Genomic DNA, 22,368 nt, shown 5'->3' with positions numbered 1-22,368 from the left:
CTATGTGCCAATCACTGTTCTATCTTCTATGCAACACTGCTTCTTAACTTGCCCCAGACTCTTCCTTGAGCCAAGGATCACTGAGGAAACTTCACAGGGTTTCAGAGGCCATGGTTATCACCATCTTCAAGAAGAAAGAGAACTGGCTGCAGAAACTTGTAGAACTTCAAAGCTCTTCATCAGTGGCAAGATTCCAGCAAGTCTTCTGAGCCACTGGTGAAACAGAGCTAAATGTGGCCACTGCATTCTGTTACCTAGGCAAAAAACTAAATCAAGAAATCTGATACCCACTTTGGGAGACTGACAGAGTGTGGCACTATCTTGGCATCAAGATTCCAACTAAATTGAAGGTTTATGGCCAATTGTAATCCAACTTTCATCATTGCTGTGAGACCTGGCTGTATCAAAGAGCCTATTTCAAATTAAGAGGAGTTCCACCAATGCCACTTACACACCATACTTAACATCAAGAGGTAAAATAGGATCACAGTACAATATTGGAACAATTTTAGGCCACCAGCACTGAGGCGGTGCTTCTCATCACACCACCCCAGGGGAGGGCATGTCAAGAGAGTGGGTGACTAGATGTTACCTCTAAGCTACTGTATGGTGAACTGAAATGGGGCAAAGGTAATCAGAGTGGGCATTACAATGATTCAGAAATGCAGTGAAGCAAATCTCAAGTGATGTGGCAGAGCCGTGGATGCTTGCTATGAGACAGGAGCAGAAGATAGATCTGCCTGGATACAGCAATAAGAAATTGAGTAAGAGTAAGAATTAGATTATTTGTCGTGGATCGGAGGCATCCAGAATATTATAATACCAAAAGGGAGAAGCAAAAATGCTAAGCATGTGGGTAACATATGCAGCCAGGGGCAATCCTTACATGCACAAGCTATGGAAGGAATTCTCTATCACATGTTAGTACAGCTACACTCTTGTGTACCAGTAGAAGTTTATCTGCCAGTACCATGATCAGTCTTTCAGGATCTCTCTCACTTCCTCTGCTTCTGGCTCTATCACTGTCTTTTTCTCTCTCACTCTCAGTAGGAGCTCGTTAAATACCATTACTACTATCCCATTCTTTGATTTTGGGGGATGTATCTGGCATAGAGTCCTAGATTTTGAGGACTTGAGGTCTAATGTTCATTCAGGTTTTCTTTCCCAGCACTTAGTGCTTTTGCACAGAGAAAATGTATAATAAACATTATTATTCTTGTATGATATGTTCATGTTGGGCCATAAGGATAGGCCAGGAGGCCAAGGTAGATTAAAGGCATTCTCTGACTAATTTTCTTCTCTCAAGGCCATCCTCCTTACTACAACTTCAGTACTCATGGCCCCACAGCCACCCATGCCAGTTTTGTGCATATCTGTTTATGCATTTTACTATTTAAGCACTTATCCCCAATCCATCCTCTTATTATAGCTATCTGTAACTATTTTTCGTCTGTCCTCTCCAACTAGATTGTAAGGTTAGAAGTGTCTCTAACCTCTGTCATTCTCTCCCAAGCACTTAATACCCTGCTCCACCTAATACTGTTACCTAATAGATCCCGTGGATTTATGGTTTGTTGAATGGAAGCAAATTAGCTATCGGTGTCCTATTTTCCTAAATGGTGCCAGCCAGTTCTCTGGGGATGGTTCAGGATCAGCTTGATTTAGCTGCCCTGGGGGCTCTGGTTCTGAGACAAAACTTTTCCAAACAGCCCCAGACTCAAGGGTGACAGAGAGACTGGTCCTTATGGGTCTAGTGGAAAGAGCAGAGACCCAGGAGTCAGACCACCTTGGTACTAATCTCAGGCCTACTCCTTGTCTGATGTATGACTTTGGGGAAGTCACTTCCCTTTTCTGTACCTCAGTTTTCTCATCTCCATATGGAGATTCAGTGCTTGTTCTCTCTCCTACTTAGACTGTGAGACGTAGGTGGGATGGGGACTGTGTGTGACCTGATTATCTTGTATCTATGCCAGCACCTAGTGCAATGTTTGGCTCATAAAACTTAATAAATACTACTATTATTATTAATTAGACCACTTTTGGTGGACCAAGGGGGCTAGTTAGGTCTAAGGTGTTCCTTGTGCTCCTTCCCCCCTCCACCCTGGATTTCAGCTGACTTGTTGAACTTTCACCTAATCTCTCATCTCCCTCCTTTCTCGGCCCCCTGGGAAGTCCTGATGAACTCCAATTTCCTTATCCACCCCAGTCTCCTTAGGATGCCCCAATATGGGGATGGCCCAAACCAATGTGGACTCTGGTGTGTGGTCTTAAATAATAATAGTAATAATTATGGCATTTATTAAGGACTTACTATGGTCTAGGCAATGTACTAAGCATTGGGGTAGATACAAGGTAATTGGGCTGGACACAGTCCCTGTACCACATAGGGTTCACAGTCTTAATCCCCATTTTCCAGATGAGGTAACTCAGGCAATTTGCCTAAGGTCAAACAGCAGATATGTGGCAGAGCTGGGATTAGAACACAAATCCTTCTGACTCCTATGCCCATGCTCCATTCACTAATAATAATAATAGTATTTTTTTAAGCGCTTACTATGTGCCAAGCACTGTTCTAAGCACTGGGATAAATACAAGGTAATCAGGTTGTCCCACATGGGACTCCCAGTATTAATCCCCATTTTATAGATGAAGTAACTGAGGAACAGGGAAGTTAAGTGGCTTTCCCAAGGTCACACAGCAGACAAGTGGTGGAGCCAGGATTGAACCCACATCCTCTGACTCCCAAGCTTGTGCTTTTTTCACTAAATCATGCTGCTTCTCCAGTAATCCCACCTGTAATCCATAAAAATAATCTACAATATGGGAATCTACAGATAACCCAGTGAATGAGTTCCAGCTGCCCTTTTAATAAGCACGGCCCTCTTTTCACACTCTGATTCCCTTCCTCAGTCCCTCAGTCTTTGAAATACTTTCATTGACTTCAGTAGAGATATTAACAGCCCACTTCAACAGCTGTTTGTTCTATGTTTAGCATTAGATTAATGACAGATCTATACCTCATATGGGTCCAAAACATCTTTTGGGCCACATTCAAAGAAAAATGCATCTAATTAAAACTATTTCATTACTGGTCTATACAAACTTAGCTGTTTGATCATGTTACTATAGTTGTGTTTTTCATCACTTTGAAAGATTCATTTTGTTTTGTTGGGGCAATTTTTTTGATTTTGGGACTACATTACTGCATTTTGGTTTATTTTCCCTGGGAAACCATACTTTGTTTAGGGTTTTGAATACTATTATTGTGGAACCAATGTAGAGGGTTTAGTGCCGAGGGAGTCCCTGTGTATAGATGTAGAGCATTCTGCAGGACAGCCATTTGTCTCCTTTGGAATTGGAATCTCCACAGAATGAAACCAAAATAGCACACACTTTATTTTCCAATGAGGAATTTGATTTTGTCTTTATGACGATTCGATCCCAAGGTACTTCACTAAGCCCAAGACTTCATTTTCCATCCATCCTTACAGATCCGCCATCAGGTCAGTGACCCAGGTGGATCCACTTGTCCATCATTTCTTGACAAGTAGACATGACGTTTGATCCCAGGTTCCCTCAAGTGAACAACATGCATCCCTGGGGAGTTGTTGCTTAATAATATTAATAATAGCAATAATAACAATGATAATGATTGTGGTCTTTGTTAAGCTGGGAGTAATTGCAAGATAATTCAGACACAGTTCCTGTCCCACATAGGGCTCACAGTCCAACAGGGAGGGAGAACAAGCATTTATTTCCCAATTTACAGAAGAAGAAACTGAGCCACAGAGAGTTAAATGATTTGCCCGAAGTCACAAATCAGCCCGATGGCTGAGTTGGGGTAGGAATCCAGAGCACCTGATTCCTGGGCTCTCTCCAATGGGTCACGCTGCTTTCCTCAGCACTTCTTTTCTGCTGATATAATAATGATACATAATTGTAGTACTTGTTAGGTGCTTTCTACATGCTGAACACTGAACTAACCCTGGGGTAGATACAGAATAATAAGATCAGGCACTGACTGTTCCTGCCCCAACATGGAACTCATGGTCTGAGTGACTGTAGAGCAGTCCAGAGCTGGGAAATAGTATCCCAGCATGCTATGGAGTCTGGGCCATCATATCCCAGAGGCAAGGGAGATGAGGAAAAGTGAGTCCAGACCCGAATCTCACGGAAGATGTTGATTGCCATCATGATGGGGCAGGAGCCTGGTCTGCCACAACACTGAGTCAGTTCCAGTCGAAGCATAGCTCCAGGTTTATGGCTGACGGAGTGTCCTGTTTGCCTTTGAGTAAAATATGTCCAGGAACAGGAGATGCACAGAAGGTCAAATTTTATCTTTAAGCAGATTTAGGTTTTTATGAGCACTTCACCCTCTGGGCCTGTTCCTGTGAAACATTAGAAAGATTTCACAGTTGTGGGCGTATGAGGCTATTAACCAATGTGGTAATTGGACTGTTATTTCCATTTTAAAATTTAATGTATTTTAAGTCCATTTCATAAATCTGCTGCATACAGTACAGTCGAAGTGGGGTTTTTTGAGTGTGTGACACTAAATCAAAGAAGCTAGTAAAAACTTGTCAGACTTATGAAAAGTTTATCAATTTTCCATAAGAAAGTAGACAAAGGAAAATTTCCATCTTTTGAAGATTGATCTGGGAAGTTATGGTAGATTTCACTTTTATTGAACATTTTTACTTGGTAGGTGAAGGGTATGTTTTCTTAGCATTATCATTTTAAATTGCCTTTAAAATAGGCCAAGGGAAGAAGATAAATAAAGGGAAAAGTCTCCTACACCCCAGCAACATTGTTTTCTTCTTTTGGAGATGCTCCTACCAGAGATCCCCCATCTTAGACACAGCTGTAGGAGTAGCCAGCCATGAAGGTAGTTTCTAAAACAGCTTCCAACCTGCACCTCCACTCTATCACCCCTCTAGATTATAAGATCATTATGGGGAGGAACATGTCCACTAATTATGTTGTATTGTACTTTCCCGAGTACAGTGCTCTGCGCATAGTAAGACCTCAATAATTGCCATTGATTGACTGATAGAGAAGGACCAGTCTGACTACTTTGCTTCAATAAGAGTTTCCCAACTCATGACAGGCCATAAAAATCTAGCGATGAGGTAATAGGGAAGAAACTTTGGTCAGTATGTAGTACCAGAACACCAAGATAAGTGAGGACTATCAGTCCTACAGTCTCCTCTTGGGTACTTACGTTTATCCTCAGCACTTATGTATTGTTGTGGATTCAGTTGTACATTGAATTACTTCTGTTCATTTCATTATTTCAAAATATTTTGATTGTAGCCTTGACCATTAGTGAGCAGGGAAAGGGCAGGGAAAGGGTCTTGTCATTTCTGATGTACTTTCCCAGGCGCACGGTATAGTGCTAAATAAATAGCATGTCAAGAATTCCCCTGCACAAACCCACTTTTAGGGCAGGCAGGGAAGCCCTACTCCACACCACCACATTCTCTGTAGAGGCCCCTGGGATTGGTCAAACAGCTCCCCCCCATCCCCCGCTTCTTTTTTCCTAATGGTATTTATTAAGTGCTTTCTCCGTGCCAGTCACTGTACTAAGTGATGGAGTAGATACAAGAGAAGCAGGAGACACAGTCCACATCCCACACAGGATTCACAATATTAATCCCCATTTTACAAATGAGGTAACTGAGACAAGACAAGTGAAGCGACTGGCCCAAGGTCTCAAGGGGGCCCTTCACTGTCCCTCCAGTATATCCAGGGCTGGGCTTCCCTTGACTAACCCGAGGCTACACCAACACTGCCTGTGATTGCTGAGGAAGGCTCGATATTCAAAGGGGAGGAAATGTGGCCATTTGGACAGGCCAAAGTCCCTACTGGAATGACGTAAAGGACAGTAGAAAGGCGTTCTCCATCCTTCCGTTCTAACCCACTTCTTACAGGTTAATGATCATTTTGGATCATTCCAGTGTATTACAGGTGCCTGTTCATTTGTCTCCCTGTCCATAAATAGTTAATGAAGAAGGAGGATTTAGAGGGTGATTTCTTGGATTGTATGCCGGAAGACCTTCTCCGATTTGATGATTACAACAACGACGGTTTCCTGACCCTTCAGGAACTGTACACTGCATTCCGTAAGTTGTGATCCAACTTTCCCGGGGGACAATGTGCTCTGCCATTATCTATTTAGACAACTAAGCAGCATTTTTTCCAGCGTGGTCCAAGTTGTCTTTTATGTCATGCTTGGTATCTTATTAGGTTTTTTTATTCTTAAAGCTGGTAGAAATTTGTTTTTAAAAAAGCAGAAAACAGCAGATCTCTGTGTATTTTTGAAGAACAAGGTTTCTTTCTCCATTATTATTGCTTTAGATATCTTCCAAAGTGTTTGATTGTGCAGACTGGACATCTTAGGACTTGTAACTGGAATGGCAGTTAGTGAGAGCTGTAAATTTTATATATGTTGCAGTGTTCCTTCTTCCATGTATGCTCCATGATCAGCTCTAAACCGGAAGCCCGAGAGGAAGGAGGATTTCATCAGGGATGAAATGGCAGGATAAACACTGAAAAAAAATGAACTCAGAAATAACTAAGACACCAATGGCTGAAACTCATGGATATCGCTGAAGGTTATACCCCCCAGAGTAATAAAATCCAGGGCCAGAATGGATCATTTTCAACTACGTTCAAACAAGGGAAAGGGAATCTGAAAATCCTGACCTTTTCAGTGTGGTAAAGGGGATCTGCAGTGACCTTCTAAAGTTTGTAGCAGCTGCGCGTTTCCTCTGCTTAAGCGCCATAGCCAAATGTGAGCAGGACAGGTTGGGATTGGAGTTGGGGAGAAAAAGGCAGGCTCCTTGGATTTTTCCCCACAGTTGGCTGGTGAATATCTGGCAGACACCTTGTTTGCAAATGTGGTTTGTTGTATTTGGAGCCTCATGTACCTGTTATTCCAGTACAAGAGGCCTGTTGTGAAGGGAGTTTTTCTGTCCAGGCAATGCTAGTCACTCAAAACGCACTTTGAAGGTAGAGGGCTCCTTTTCTATGGGGTCACATGGGCCTGGGTGGAGCAGTAGCTCTCTCCATCAGACTGAAACCTTAAAAGAGTTTTCCAGTGTTAGGCAGCAGGTGAAGAATGAAGTATTGGATGTGCCAGGAAAGAGAGGGGAAGGGCTACAGTGAGAAATGGTCAAGAGAAAGACGTGGCCTGAGAGAAAAGTTCAAGTGCAAGTCCAACTAGGGTCGGTGGGCAAAAGAATGCGAGATACACAGGAGAAGGCTCTTGCAACTGTGGTAGACCAAAGCAGCACTGGGTTCCACAGCCTTTAATAATAATAACAATAATAATAATGATAATCGTGGTATTTAAGTGCTTACTATGTGCCAGGCATTATAGTAAGCATTGGGGTGGATACAAGAAAATAGAGTTTCAAAGCTGAGAGGCCAATGCCAGTTGTGCTGCTGGGCACAAGAACAGTCGAAGCGCTGTGCTTTTCCAGGTTAAGAAAATATCGCGACAACATCATGCTCTCATTCCCCCTTCTCTGGCCACCTTACTCTCTCCCTGTTTTCTCTTGTTCCCATCTTCCTTCTCTTCCTCCCTTTTTTTAATCAATTGATGGTATTTATCAGTCAATCTATGGTATTTATTGAGAACTTGCTGTGTGCAGAGTACTTGGGTGTGTACTGTATCATAGAGTTGGTAAACATTTTCTTGGCCCACAATGAGCTTAAAGTTTAGAGGGGGAGAGAGAGACATTAATAAAAATAAATCATTCATAGAGTTGTGTTTACCAGGGGAGCTGAGGTGAATACCAAATGCCCAAAGCATACGGATCCAAGCTGTTATTAAGTGCTTTCTATGTACAGAGAACTAATAGTGGTAATAATAATTGTATTTGTTGGGACTTATTATGTGCCAAGTACTGTGGTAAACCTTTGGTAAATACAAGATTTACCTGCCCGACATGGGGCTCACAGCCTATCTAGGATCGAGAATAGTTTCTTCATCCTCATTTTACAGGTGAGATAACTGAGGCACAAAGAAACTAAATGACTTGCCTACGATTACACAACAGTCAAGTGGCAGAGCCAGGATTTGAACCCGGGTCCTCCGACTCTGAGGCCCGTGCTCTTTCCTCTTGACCATGCTACTTCTCTTCTTCCACCTCCCCATTATCATCCTCCTTCTATTCTGTTCTTTCTTTTTATTTTCCTCTTCCTCCTCCTCCATCATGTCCATACTTTCGCATAATCCCCTTGTTTCACCACAGAGACAAGGAAGACCAGTGTTAGGTAAATGAGTCTGGAGAGCAATTTCTTACCCCCCAGAAGAGAGAGAATCTTTAATGAACTGACATAGGATGATCTGCTTAATTGGGCTGTTAATAAATGCAGAGAATGTCCTTTCTAAATACTTCAAGAATTGATTACCAATAGTGCTGTTTACCAGGCCAGGTTGAGGGCAGAACTAACCGACTGCCATTGTCTACAACAACATTATGAGGATTCCTTGGGAATTTCAGTAGTTTGTAAGGGTTCCCCATTGCCATACTAAGAATCATTGGACCCCCAAAATGAGAGTGGTTTATTTCCATGCCTGATGGCTCCTTCATATTCATTCATTCATTCAATCATATTTATTGAGCGCATACTCTGTGCAGAGCAGTGTACTAAGCACTTGGGAAGTATGAGTTGGCAACGTATAGAGACGATCCCTACCCAACATCGGGGTCAAAGTCTAGAAGGGGGAGACAGACAACAAAACAAAACATATTAACAAAATAAATAGAATAAATATGTACAAATAAAATAAATAAATAAATAGAGTAATAAATACGTACAAACATATATACATATATACAGGTGCTGTGGGGCGGGGAAGGAGGTAAGGCTGGGAGATGGGAAGCGGGGGAAGGGGGAGAGGAAGGAGGGGGCTCAGTCTGGGAAGGCCTCCTGGAGGCCTTCAAAGACCTCAAACCCTGAGGAGACAAATAATTTTTGCACTTCTACTTCAGCAGAAGTCCTCTTCTGAAGTATTTCCCCACATTTCCATGTGTCATTAAGAAAGCTTTGGAATAATCGCTTTTGAAAGTGAGTTAAAAATTAGATTCACCTTGGACTTGTTTTGACCCTGACCGCCACCTAATTTATCACACTCCCACCCAAATAATAGAAATGCAATGGAATATAAAACCAAAGGCATCAAGGAAGCCATAAAACGAATTAACCCAGCTCTAGAGACTTGACACACAACTGCTGGGATCAGTGATTTTTCAGAGACACAAAAATCGGAGTCTAAATCCCCGTAACTCTGGTGATTCGTTCATGGTTCAGTAAATTTTAAATAGGGAATGGGAATGAGGCAGAGAGGGACAAGTTATTAGCCAGTAATCAATAAGCATTAAAACATATCTTGTTGAAAACCAGAAAGTGATATTAAGAACATTATAGGAGAAAGTCTTTATGCCATGCTCAAAACTGGTAATAATAGTTGGACAGAATTAGCTAACCTGTCATTTTATTGTTTCAGTTGGATCTGAATCCTTAAGCTTAAAGGGTGGGCTATTTTGTTCAGAAATGTGGTGGCTTCTGGAGTTTGAGGGAAGTGCTCAGTGACAGCTCAATTTTTCTGGAAAATCTGCCTTATCCACGTGTTCCTAGCAGGTCCTTTCCAAAACATCTCCTCTCCAAATAGTTGTCTGTGCTAAGGAATGAATCCAACTTGTCAGATGCTTCATTGCCTTTTGCTGACTCTGAAATTCTTGTTCATTCGCATTAATTCTGTGCCATTGTGGGCTGGGAAGTCAGCTGGGCTAAGCCAAGGGTGGCTTGAGCAGACAGAGGGAGATAGAAAGATTGACACATCTTGGCTGCATTATACCCCAGGACCGCAGCAACTCCCGGTGCCAGCTTCAGATTTGCAATCGCACTGAGGAGGAAAAAGAATTACCATCCCATCACTAGGCTGGTTGCCATGAAACCCCTGGCACTGCAAGTGCTTCTTCAGGCACGCAGCGTAACATAATGATGTCTTAGCTAAGTCCACCTGAAACTCTAAACTCTAAACCCAGTTTAAAGCATGTCACCGGCAGGACTGTGACCCCTCCCCAGTTCCTGGGTCGTCCCACTCCCCACTCAGGTCCCTGTAAACCCAAGCGCCATTTCTGACCTGTGTGATGCAGTGGTGGCCAGAGGGGAACTTCCAAATTTGTACAGTGGTCTCCCCTTCTGACCCTGCACCCTGAGGCAGGGACCTCTCTTGCTTACCACCTGAAACTCACTCTGACAGGTCTCCCTTCAGGGTCCACCACAGGTCAGTCAATTCCTCGATTGTTCTCTCTAACTTTGCAGAGATGATTGTTCACCAAACTGTGGAATCTAATTAAGTTCAGTGACATCATAACAGGAGAATCTAATTTTGCCCTCCCCCAAAGCCCTGAGGCCAAAGTTGTTTCAAGGCCTCTGGTTTTGTGCTGAGGGGGAAGCGAAATATGAAGGTGACCTTGATACTTCTTGGCACAGTGACTACAATAAGTCACTCCCTTTTCTCCCAGCAGTGAACCCTCTCCCAAGTGTCACATTCAATTTTCAAAATCACGTGGTATTTTTAGTCCTAATGGGACCGGTTCTGAAGCAGATGGTGTAGTGGATAGAGCATGGGCCTGGGAGTCAGAAGGTCATGGTTTCTAATCCCAGCTCTGCCACATGTCTGCTCTGTGGCCTTGGGCAAGTCACTTCACTTTTCTATGCCTCAGTTACCTCACCTGTAAAATGGGGATTGAGATTGAGAGCCCTACATGGGAAAGGAACTCTGTCCAACCTGATTTACTTGTATCCACCTTAGCCCTTAGTACAGTGCCTGGCACATAAGAATTTAACAAATACCATAATTGTTATTATTATTCAATTTATGTTAATCAGTGTAAATCTCTAGAATTTCAGTAAACAGAGGAACAGCAGAACGTACGCTTCCTGACAGGCCTCATGACAAGTAGAATTGCTTTTGTGTCTTTTCTCGACAGTGGTCAATTTATGTTAATCAGTGTAAATCTCTAGAATTTCAGTAAACAGAGGAACAGCAGAATGTACGCTTCCTGACAGGCCTCGTGACAAGTAGAATTGCTTTTGTGTCTTTTCTCGACAGTGGTTAATCAAAAAGTTGAGGCCTTTCCATTATCTGTGATCTAATTCTACTCTGAACAGAATCAATCTATCATATTTATTGAGCATTTACTTTATGCAGAACACTGTACTAAGCACTTGGGATAGTTCAATAAAACAGAGTTGGTAAACACTTTCCCTGTCCACAAGTAGCCTACAGTCTAGAAGGGGAGACAGACATGAATAGAAATACAAAAAAAATGTCTAGGTACATAAGTGGGGCTGAGAGTGGGGTGAATAAAGGGTACAAATCCAAGTGCAAGGGCAATGCAGTAGGAAGAGGAAGTAGAGGAAATGAGGACTTAGTCATTCATTCATTTATTCAATTGTATTTATTGAGCGCTTACTGTGTGCAGAGCACTGTACTAAGCACTTGGGAAGTACAAGTTGGCAACATATAGAGACGGTTCCTACTCAACAATGGGCTGACAGTCTAGAAGGGGGAGACAGACAACAAAACAAAACATGTGGACAAGTGTCAAGTCATCAGAATAAATAGAAATAAAGATAGATGCACATCATTAACAAAATAAATAGAATAGTAAATATGCACAAGTAAAATAAATAGAGTAATAAATCTGTACAAACATATACAGGTGCTGTGGGGAGGGGAATGAGATAGGGTGGGGGGATGGGAAGGAAGAGAGGAAAAGGGGGGCTCAGTCTGGGAAGGCCTCCTGGAGGAGGTGAGCTCTCAGTAGTCAGGAGAGGCCTCTTTGAAGAGATGTGATTTGAATAAGGGTTTGAAAGTGGAGAGAGTGATTGGCTGTCTGATATGAAGGGGGAAAGAGTTCCAAGCCAGAGGTATCAGATTGAAATACATTGAATAGGTGAGCATTAGAGGAGAAATGTGAGTGTACTGGGCTGTGGTAGAAAATCAGGGAGGTAAGATAGGAGAGGGCAAAGTGACTGAGTGCTTTAAAGCCAATGGTCAGATGTTTCTGTTTGATGTAGAGGTGGATGGGCAACCACCAGAGGCTCCTTGAGGAGTGGGGAAACATGAACTGAGCAAGTTTGTAGAAAAATTATCTGAGTAGCAAAGTGAAACAATGTTGTGAAATTGAACCAGCAGGATTTGATGACAGATTGATATATATTGTTACATTGTATTCCCCCAAGCACTTAGTACAGTGCTGTTCACACAGTGTGCTCAATAAATACAATTGATTGATTGAGATTGAATATGTGGGTTGACGACGACAAGGGTATGGGCTTATGAGGCAAGGGAGTTTCATTCATTCATTCAATCGTATTTATTGAGCACTTACTGTGTGCAGAGCACTGTACTAAGCGCTTGGGAAGTACAAGTTGGCAACATATAGAGACGGTCCCTACCCAACAGTGGACTTACAGTCTAGAATTGGTAACACTGTCTCCGGTGATTGGAAACAGGTTTTGGATGGGAAAGATGAGGCATTCTGTTTTGGACTTCTTAAGTTTGAGGTATTAGTGGGACATCAAGGTAGAATGTTCTGAAGACAGGAGGAAGCATGAGACAGCAGAGAAGGGCTGGAGATGTAGATTTGGGAATCATCCACCCAGAGGTGGTAGTTGAAAGCGTGGTGCTGTAGACAAAGGTATAAATTGACTTCTTTCTCTCCACTTTTGAATTTGTTATGCTTTTCCTCTTCTTTTCAATCAATCAATCATATTTATTGAGCGCTTACTGTGTGCAGAGCACTGTACTAAGCGCTTGGGAAGTACAAGTTGGCAACATATAGAGACAGTCCCTACCCAACTGTGGGCTCACTTTGCCCTTTTAATTAATCCTACGAGTCCAGCCTCTGGGAGTGAGTTTGTATGCATGTGAATTGCTCCAAGCAGCTATTAGCATGGGATAAATGGCTTACTATTTTAATGCTTTCTGATCACAAATAAATAACATGACAAGAAGGCTAAATGTTTTTTGGGCAGGTCTTCAGGCAGAGCTGGTTGAAGCCTGTGTTCCATTCACCCTGTAACACTTTGACACTCACTGAGATGAGAAAATTACAACTAGTTTTCATTTGATTATTGTAAGACCTTTATGTGGCATGAAACGAGACTAACCTGAAATGGTAAACTGATTAGTTTCCTCAGTTGGTACTTCACACTTCTCTGGCATGAAAAAATCTCCTCCTCCCCATGGTGGAGAGACTGATGAATCCTGGAGACATTGCAGAGTCCCCAAAGAACGGCTTCCATTCTTCCCTTAAAACCCTGCAAGAGCATGATCTGATACTGGCCAGAATGTCAATTCGATAGGGGTTGGCCTGGACCCCCAGCCGCATTCCTCCCTAGTAACTGTTAATGCCTGGGAGTTTCCCATCAGTCAGAAAATGGTGAATTCCTGGCTTATTGGCTCCTTGAAACTGACCACCTCTCAGTTCCCATCTCCTGTAAATTCCCTACCTGCTCTAAGCTCCCACCCAACCAATGTATTTTGGGAACTTTTAACATCGGGTTCTTTAGCAGGCCAAATCTGGGGCATAGAAGGTTCATTTTTATCCATCTCCCACCTGGTATTGGCACAGCCGGGGCACTTGCTGCATTACTGGGGCTACTATCCCATCCTTCTCCCTTGGAGAATGCATTCGCTCCCATGCCTTCAACTAACATCTCTATGTGGATGATTCATTCATTCATTCAATCAATCGTATTTATTGAGCGCTTACTGTGTGCAGAGCACTGTGCTAAGCACTTGGGGAGTACAAGTTGGCAACATATAGAGACGGTCCCTACCCAACAACGGGCTCACAGTCTAGAGGGGGGAGACAGACAACAAAACAAAATATATTGACAGGTGTCAAGTCATCAGAATCAATAGAAGTAAAGCTAGATGCACATCATTAACAAAATGAGTAGAATAGTAAACATGTACAAGTAAAATAAATAGAGTAATAAACCTGTACAAGCATATATACAGGTGCTGTGGGGAGAGGAAGGAGGTAGGGTGGGGGATGGGGAAGAGGAAAGAGGGGGCTCAGTCTGGGAAGGCCTCCTGGAGGAGGTGAGCTCTCAGTAGGGCTTTGAAGGGAGGAAGAGAGCTAGCTTGGCGGATGTGCAGAGGGAGGGCATTCCAGGCCATGGGGAGGAAGTGGGTCGGAGGTCGACGGCGGGACAGGCGAGATTGAGGAGGTTAGTGGCAGAGGAGCGGAGGGTGCGGGCTGGGCTCTACATCTCCAGCCCTGATCTCTCCCTTCTGCAGTCTCATATTTCCCCCTGGCTTCAGGACATCTCCACTTGGATGTCCCACCAACACCTTACACTTAACATATCCAAAAGAGAGCTCCTTATCTTCCCACCCAAACCCTGTCCTCCCCCTGAGTTTCTCTTCAATTTAAACAGCACCACCATCCTCCCTGTCTCAGAAGTCATCTTGATGTTGTCCTTGATTTATCTCTCTTATTCAACCCATGTATTCAATCTGCCACCAAATAATAATAATAATTATAATAATAATGGCATTTATTAAGCGCTTACTATGTGCAAAGCACTGTTCTAAACACTGGAGAGGTTACAAGGTGATCAGGTTGTCCCACGGGGGGCTCACAGTCTTAATCTCCATTTTACAGATGAGGGAACTGAGGCACAGAGAAGTGAAGTGACTTGCCCAAAGTCACACCGCTGACAAATCCTGTCAGTTCAACTTCACAACATAGTGAAAAAGCCTCCCTTTCCTTTCTATCCAAACTGCTATCAAGTTAATCCAACCATTTATCCTGTCTGCCTTAATTACTGAATCAGCATGCTCGCTGACCTCCCTGCCTCTTGCCTCTCCCCACTTCCGGCCTTAATTCACTCTGCTGCTGCATCATTTTTCTACAAAACCATTCAATCCATGTTTCTTCACGTGGACTGGGAACATGTTTACCAACTCTGTTATATTTTACTCTCCCAAGTTCTTAGCATTGCGTTCTGCACCAAGTAGACAATCAGTATATGTGATTGATCCTTTCAGGCATTCTGCAGTCCCACCCTAATTCTAACTCATAATTCTATCTGGAGCTTTGAGCCTTGGAAAATCAGGGTCCCTCCAGGTCCTTTGTGGATACACAGGTGGGCACCGTGGCATTTCCCCATATGACAGGAGATGGGGTTGGGGAGGGGGAGGGAGAGATCAATTGCACCTTCCCTCTTGTGTCCAAGGAGGAATCTGGTGGTGAAATCCCTGTCCTTGGGGAATTTGGCATTCCTAGGCCCCTCAAGTGCTGTGGAAAAGCCTATGGATGCTTCGATCTAGCCTTTAGGTTTCCTGCTCTTGAACCTCTCCTCAACTCCCATGGAATCCTTAGGTTCTCCCACCATTCTTGACTTTGCACGAAAACTGCAGCATCAACTTTCACATAAGATGGAACAAGATGCATATTATCCCATCTGAGAATGTTCTCTGCATTTTCTAGTATTCTCTTGCCCATTCACCAGTAGCTCTATGAGTTTCTTGCTGAGAAAACATGTTTGATTAATCAGAAAAGGAAACAATCTTGTAATTTGGATAGGCACAGTGCTGGGAAGAAGGGGACATTAAAAATGTTCAGATGAATGATTCTCAGATCTTCTGTGAGCATATATGACTGAAAATCATTAGAATTAGGTCTGTTGTTTGTTGGCCTTATCGTATGTCTTTCCTCTATGAGTGTGGAGTAAGTTGGCTTTGCAAACTTAAGTTTATGTGGATGTGTGTTCGTGGAGGGGGAGTGGGTAACATAATCACCTCCCAATTCTACACCATATAATCAGCATCAACAGGTCAGTTACATGAACAAATATGTCAAAGAGAAGAAAAACATGCATTCAATCAAAATAGGTTTATCTTGTCAACACAGCTTTAGCTAATAATAGGCTATTAATGCTAAGAAAGGAATACACTGAAATTATAGCTCATTGCTCATTAGTGTTCCCAGACTGACACTCATTTTTGACAGGTTTGTTTTGCATTTCATTAGTTCACACTGAGAGGAAAGCAGCTCTACCCAAAACTCCATGGCCTCGGTGAAAGCCATTAGTGGGTTCCTGAAGGTTATTCATCCCGAATTGAGAAGCTTTCCCATTGAAGTATTGTGGCCTATTGGAAAGAGCTGGACCCTGGGAGTCAGAGGACCTGGGTTCTAATCCTGCCTCTGCCACTTGCCTGCTGTATGACCTTGGGCAAATCACTTAACTTCTCTAGTCCTCAGTTCCCTCATCTGTACAATGGGGATTCAATTCCCATTTTCTCTCCTACTTACAGTGTAATCCCCATGTGAGACCTGATGATCTTGTTATCTTCTCCATATGGAAGAGGGACTGAGTCCAACTTGATTAGCTTCTATCTACCCTAGAAATTAGATAAGTGCTTGACAAATAGTGCTTAATAAATACCTCAGTTGTTATTACTGGAGTGGGAGGAGCTTACACTCCAAGTATTGAATTAGTAAGTGCCCAAGACCTCAGGTGACACAGAAGTGCTGAAGTGGCATTTGGGGAGAACTGGTGGGAGAGAAGAAAGATAGGCCTCCTTGAGGAAGTGGGATTTCAGAAGGCCTTGAAGATGGGGAGAGCAGGGGTCTGAGGGGAAAATGTTCCATCAGGAGGGGGGAATGACCAAGAGGCTCATAGTGAGAGCAACAAAAACCTCTGATGTCATCCAGCAAAGACAAACAGCATCTTTCTGATGGAGTGTAAATGAAGGCACAAAATGGATATGCCATGAATCAGCCTCTCCCTCGATTCCTCCGCCCCCATCTCACTCTTAATGACAAGCCCAAGGAAATTATCCACACATGTATATAATGCTTCCGGCCAGCTCTCTGAATGAGCCTGGAGAGTCCCCAAATAGCTCTTAATTGGGTGGTTTTACATGCTGTCTTAATGAAGATAGAACTACTTGTCCTATAAATCTTTCATGCTCTGGGGGTCCCTGTAACTGGATATTTATTCCTCCAGAATACACTACCTGTTGGTTGGGTTGGTCAAGCCTGTGTAATTACCGTTGTCAACGGTATTCAGAGATAAGGCGTGTCGCCCCAGGTGCTCTCCTCTTTAATTCTGTTGTAACTCTGATCTGTGCAGCATTGCATGTTCCACAGTCCTTAGATATCGACAGTTTATGAACTGTGCTCTGAGCCCATGCCGTCTCTCTCCTCTCCTTCTTCATTCATGTGATGGCAGGTATCGTTTCTGAGTGGGAAATGATTGATTAGCTTACAGACTAATCCGCTTTCTCCTGCGGGTCTCTCTCTGTCCGTGCTTCAAGCACACTATAGCCGGGCCTCTGGTTACATCCTGCCAAATCTAACAAAGTCAAGGCCAGGGACCTGGGGGAAGATGTGGAAATTCCTAGAGATCGACTGAGACCAGTTGTCTTGGAGTTCTGTGTGCCTCTGAAATGAAATAATGAGGAGTGGACCATCAATGTTTCCATTTATCCTCGGACACCCTGAACACCCACATTGCCAGAAAATTACGAGAACAGATTTCCATGACAGCTAGAACTCAGTGAGCTCAAATTCAGAACTCCACGAGCTTTACGAATGTAATCAATCTATTTACTGAGTGCACTCAGCACTTGGGAAACATAGTACAACAGAGATGGTGGATATGATCTCTGACCACAAGGAGCTTGCAGTCCATGTACAAGGCATCTCCCCTAAGTCTCTTGCTAGTCTAAAATGATCTCCAATAGGTGCCCACCCGCATACACATGGATGTTGATTACTTCCATCATTTATAAAAACGGTTAGAGCTTAGTCTTGGCTATCAACCAGGTAGCATACCATTCTCTGCTTTGGCTATCAACCAGGTAGCATACCATTCTCTGCTTTCCGTATATTGAACTTGATAAGTCTGTAACTCAGGTCTGAAGTGATTTTCAGTTAGGAGCGTCCAGTTTTTGGACAATGGTCTGTTTCATTTCTCATCTCTTTATAAATTTCAAACTGAAATATGCAACTGAGTTCATCTGTTCATTCAACATTATCTAGGGAGCACCTATGGTCTCCAGAATCCTCTACTAAAACAGTAATCAATCAATAAATGACATTTATTGTTCTTCTGAAGCTAGGAGAGAGCTTGGGAAGGATTAGGAAAGAATAGAGAAGTAGTAGTAGTAAGGGTATTTATTTATTAAAAGGTATGGTGCACCAATAATAATAATAATAATAATTATGGTATTTGTTAAGCACTTACTATGTGCCAAACACTGTACTAAGATACAAGATAATCAGGTCCCACATGTGGCTCACGGACTCAGTAGGAGGGAGAACTTGTATTGAATCCTCATTTTGCAGATGAGGGAACTGAGGCTCATTCACTTATTCCATCGTACTAAATGAGAGCTTCCTGTTTGTAGAGCACTGTACAAAGCACTTGGGAGAGTACCTATAACAGAGTTGGTAGATAGGTTCCCAGCCCACAGTGAGCTTACAGCCTAGATGAGGAGGCAGACATTAGAGAAGCGGCATGGCTTAGTGGATAGAGCACGGGCCTGGAGTCAGAAGGTCTCGGGTTCTAATCCTGGCACCGACGCTTGGAAGTTTCTCCTAATCAGCCATATCAATTACACCCTTATTTTCTATATGTCCATGGACAGGGAATTGTAGATTTTTTTCAAATGCTTTTTCTTTCAAAAGGCACCAGCTGGAGGATGTCCATGGCTTAACACCTAGCAATTGAATAGGAGAAAATGACCTAATTACAAGTTGCTATTAGAAATCCATTGTGTACAAATTGCAAAAAAAACCTCACTGTGTGACCTTGGGCAAGTCACTTCACTTCTGTGTTGCTCAGCTCATCCGTAAAATAGGGTTTGAGATTGTGAGCCCCATGTGGGACAGGGACTATGTCCAACCTAATTTGCTTGTATCCACCCCAGCACTTAGTACAATGTCGGGCACATAGTAAGTGCTTAACAAATACCATGAGTATTATTATTATTATTATACATATAAATAATTGAATTACAGATAGGTAAGTGCTGTGGAGCTGAGGGAGGGGTGAATAAAGGGTGAAAATCCAAGAGCAAGGGTGACACAGAAGGGAGTGAGAGGAAATGAGTGTTTAGTCAGGCAAGGCCTCTTGGAGGAGATGTGCATTTGAAAAGGCTTTAAAAGTGATCATCTGTCAGGCAAGAAGAGGGAGGGTGCCGGGCCAGAGGCAGGACGTGGGTGAGGGGTCGGTGGTGAGATAGAGGAGATTGCGGTTGAGTAGGTAAGCATTAGAGAAGCCAAATTTGCAGTCTGGTTTGTAGTAGGAAATCAGGGAGGCAAGGTAGAAGGGGACAAGGGGGTAGAAGTGTTTTAAAGCCTATGATAAGGAATTTCTGTTTGATATGGAGATGTATAGGCAACTACTGGAGGTTCTTGAGGAGTGGGGAAACATGGACTGTATGGTTTTGTACAAAAATGTTCCAGGCGGCGGAGTGAAATATGGACTCAAGTGGCAAGGGACAGGAGGCAGGGAGGTCAGCAAGATGGCAAATACAATAATCAAGGTGGGATAGGATAAATTCTTGGATTAGCATGGTAGCAGTTAGGATGGAGAGAATAAGGGTGGATTATAGTGATGCTGTGTAGGTTGAAACAATAGGATTTGGTAACAGATTGAATATGTGAGTTGAAAGAGACAGATGAGTTGAGGATAATGCTAAGGTTATGGGGTCGTGAGACAGGATTGTGGTGCTGTCTACAGTGATGGAAAAGTCAGGGGGAGGATAGGGTTAGGGTAGGAAGATAAGGAGCTCTATTTTGGGCAAGTTAAGTTTGAAGGCTTTGTGGGACATCCAGGTGGAGGTGTCCTGAAGAAGGAGGAGATGCAAGAATGCAGAGAAGGAGAAAGATCAGGGCTGGAGATGTAGATTTGGGAATCATTTGTATAGAGATGGTAGTTGAAATCAGGGGAAGTTGAAGCTCAGAGAAATTAAGTGCCTTGCCCAAGTCACCGAGCCGGTACATAGTGGAGCAATGTGTTGTATTAAGTATTTGTGAAGTACAACAAAAGCACAAGACCACATTACCTAATCACAAGGTGGAGAAAAGCATAGAAAGATTCATAACCAGTGGAATCAGAATAAAAAATATTGAATTTTCCTTCAAACGCACATACACACAAGTGATGAGGGGGGACATAAATACTAATGAATAAATATGTAAATGGGTTGATAAGATTTGAGTTGCTAATGATTAATGAGGAAAGGCTTGTTAGATGTGGTGGCTTTAGGAGGGTTTTGAAGGTGGAGAGGTCTGAAGTCTGGCAGAGTTTGTGGGGAAGGGAGTTCTGAGTTCTGGGAGCTTGAACAAGGGGATGTGGGTGGGCAAGTGGAAAGCAGAGTTAGGGCCAGGATGTGGGCTTGAAAGAAGATAAAAAGATTGTACCAAGGTTGGTACTAGACACCTACCAGGGCAGAGTATATATAGTATACTAGACACCGTAGGTAAGGTGTTGTGTTGAGCATCTCTCTTGGGGAGAGTATAGTAGTCGGTACCTCCTGTGGGCAAAGTGCAGTAAAGGGCACCAGCTGTGCAAAGATCACAGCACTGAGGTGTCTATTTTTGCACAGTGTGTGGTACAGAGTGCTTCCTGGATGTAGAGAATTGTTCTGAGCTCTGAGGCAAAGTATCAGGACAGTTCCTAGACACATCTGTGGCTCACAGTCTGAGGCAAAGGAGGAGAGCATCATGGCAAAGGGTGCATAAGGAAAGACTCAAACAATGAAAATAACATAGGAAAATCAGGACCACAAATGGTCATATTTCAGTTTGTCATGACACCCAACACAGAGACTGCTGCTAATACTCCCATAACCCTTTTCTCCAGGTTGGCTTAGTACCAAAATCTATAAGGGTCTCCTCTCCTTGCCCAGGAGGAATTAACCAATCAATCAGTAGTGTTTACTGATTAGTTACTATGTGCAGAACACTGTACTAAGCACTTGGGAGGGTACAGTAGAGTTAATAAACATGATCCCTGCTCTCAAGTAGCTTCCAGATTATAATAATAATAATGATGATGGTATTTGTTAAGCATTTACTATGTGCAAAGCACTGTTGTAAGTGCTGAGGAGGTTACAAGGTGATCAGGTTGTCCCACAGGGGACTCACAGTTTTAATCCCCATTTTACAGATGAGGTAACTGAGGCACAGAGAAGTGAACTGATGTACCCAAAGTCACACAGCTGACAGTTGGCAGAGCTGGGATTTGAACCCATGACCTCTGACTCTAAAGCCCTTGCTCTTTCCACTAAGCCACGCTGCTTCTCTTAGCATTAGTGCTTCTCTTAGATTACTGAGATGACAGTCACTCAGTGGCCTTTCTAATCTGCATAGCTATAAAAATTGTGGGCCAGGTAATTCCTTTCTCTATATCCTGGAAGTGTCAGTCCCTGGCAAGAACTAAATCTTTTCTCCAGGTTGGATTCCTTGAGTCAGAAAACCATGTTCTATCACCAAATTTCTCAGTAGTGATGGGAAGTTTCTCCTAATTGGTCGTATCAATTACAGCCTTATTTTCTGTATGTCCATGGACAGGGAATTGTAGATTCTTTTCAAATACTTTTTCTTTCAAAAGGCACCAGCTGGAGGATGCCCATGGCCTTAACACCTAGCAATTGAATAGAAGAAAATGACCTAATTGCAAGTTGCTATTGGAAATCCATTGTGTACAAATTGCAAAGAAAACTCATTAAATATATGGAACTTTGTGATTTTTAAAATGTTCTTCAGGGGGCATTGATTTGTTAATCTCTGCTTCAAATGTCAAAACTTTCAGTGTAAAGCAGAAGCACTTAAGGTGGTCAAGTGCAAATGCTATTAAATGGCAGCTGCCTCATGTTAATGTTCCATTATGGAACTCTTTAAGCTGCTGTTACAAATGAGGATCCAAGTGTTGGTAAATACTGATCAAGGACTTCCAACAAAACAAAGAAATTAATTTTAGAGGCAGGAAGTAAGACATAAATGTCATCTTTTCCTTGGGAAGGCATCCAATTGTGCTCCTAAACCTCTCATTATTCAAAGTTCTTTTGGTGTTTTCAATTCTGTCAAATGCAGTTGCTATTTCCTAAATTCTCCCTTAGAGTTCCCTGCAGTGAGGACATTAAACAGTCACCTGGGAGGTAAATTAAAGATGGGACAAATAAATGTCAGTTGCAGGAGGATTTCAGAAAGTCACCCAAGGCAGGTCAAGGGAAGAACTGTTCTACCTCCTACTTTCGTGAGCTCCATGAGGGGCAGGGATTGTTCCTAACTTAATTGACTTGTATCTATC

At 42.9% G+C, this 22,368-nt stretch overlaps 1 protein-coding gene across 2 annotated transcripts in view; it reads left to right on the top strand.

Moving 5' to 3' along the window:
* The window catches only part of FSTL4 (follistatin like 4), a 685,476-nt gene that overhangs the window by 437,281 nt on the left and 225,827 nt on the right, over positions 1-22,368 (top strand). For both annotated transcript variants that reach the window (XM_038772898.1, XM_038772897.1), the window contains exon 6: positions 6,002-6,122. In XM_038772898.1, coding sequence (XP_038628826.1) covers positions 6,002-6,122 — 121 coding nt within the window. The remainder of the gene's footprint in view (positions 1-6,001; positions 6,123-22,368) is intronic.

This window comes from Tachyglossus aculeatus, chromosome X1 (assembly GCF_015852505.1).
Source record: "Tachyglossus aculeatus isolate mTacAcu1 chromosome X1, mTacAcu1.pri, whole genome shotgun sequence".
Lineage (NCBI taxonomy): Eukaryota > Metazoa > Chordata > Mammalia > Monotremata > Tachyglossidae > Tachyglossus > Tachyglossus aculeatus.
The sequence above is the reverse complement of the archived record's forward strand: the minus strand, read 5'-3'. Positions and strand labels throughout refer to the sequence as shown.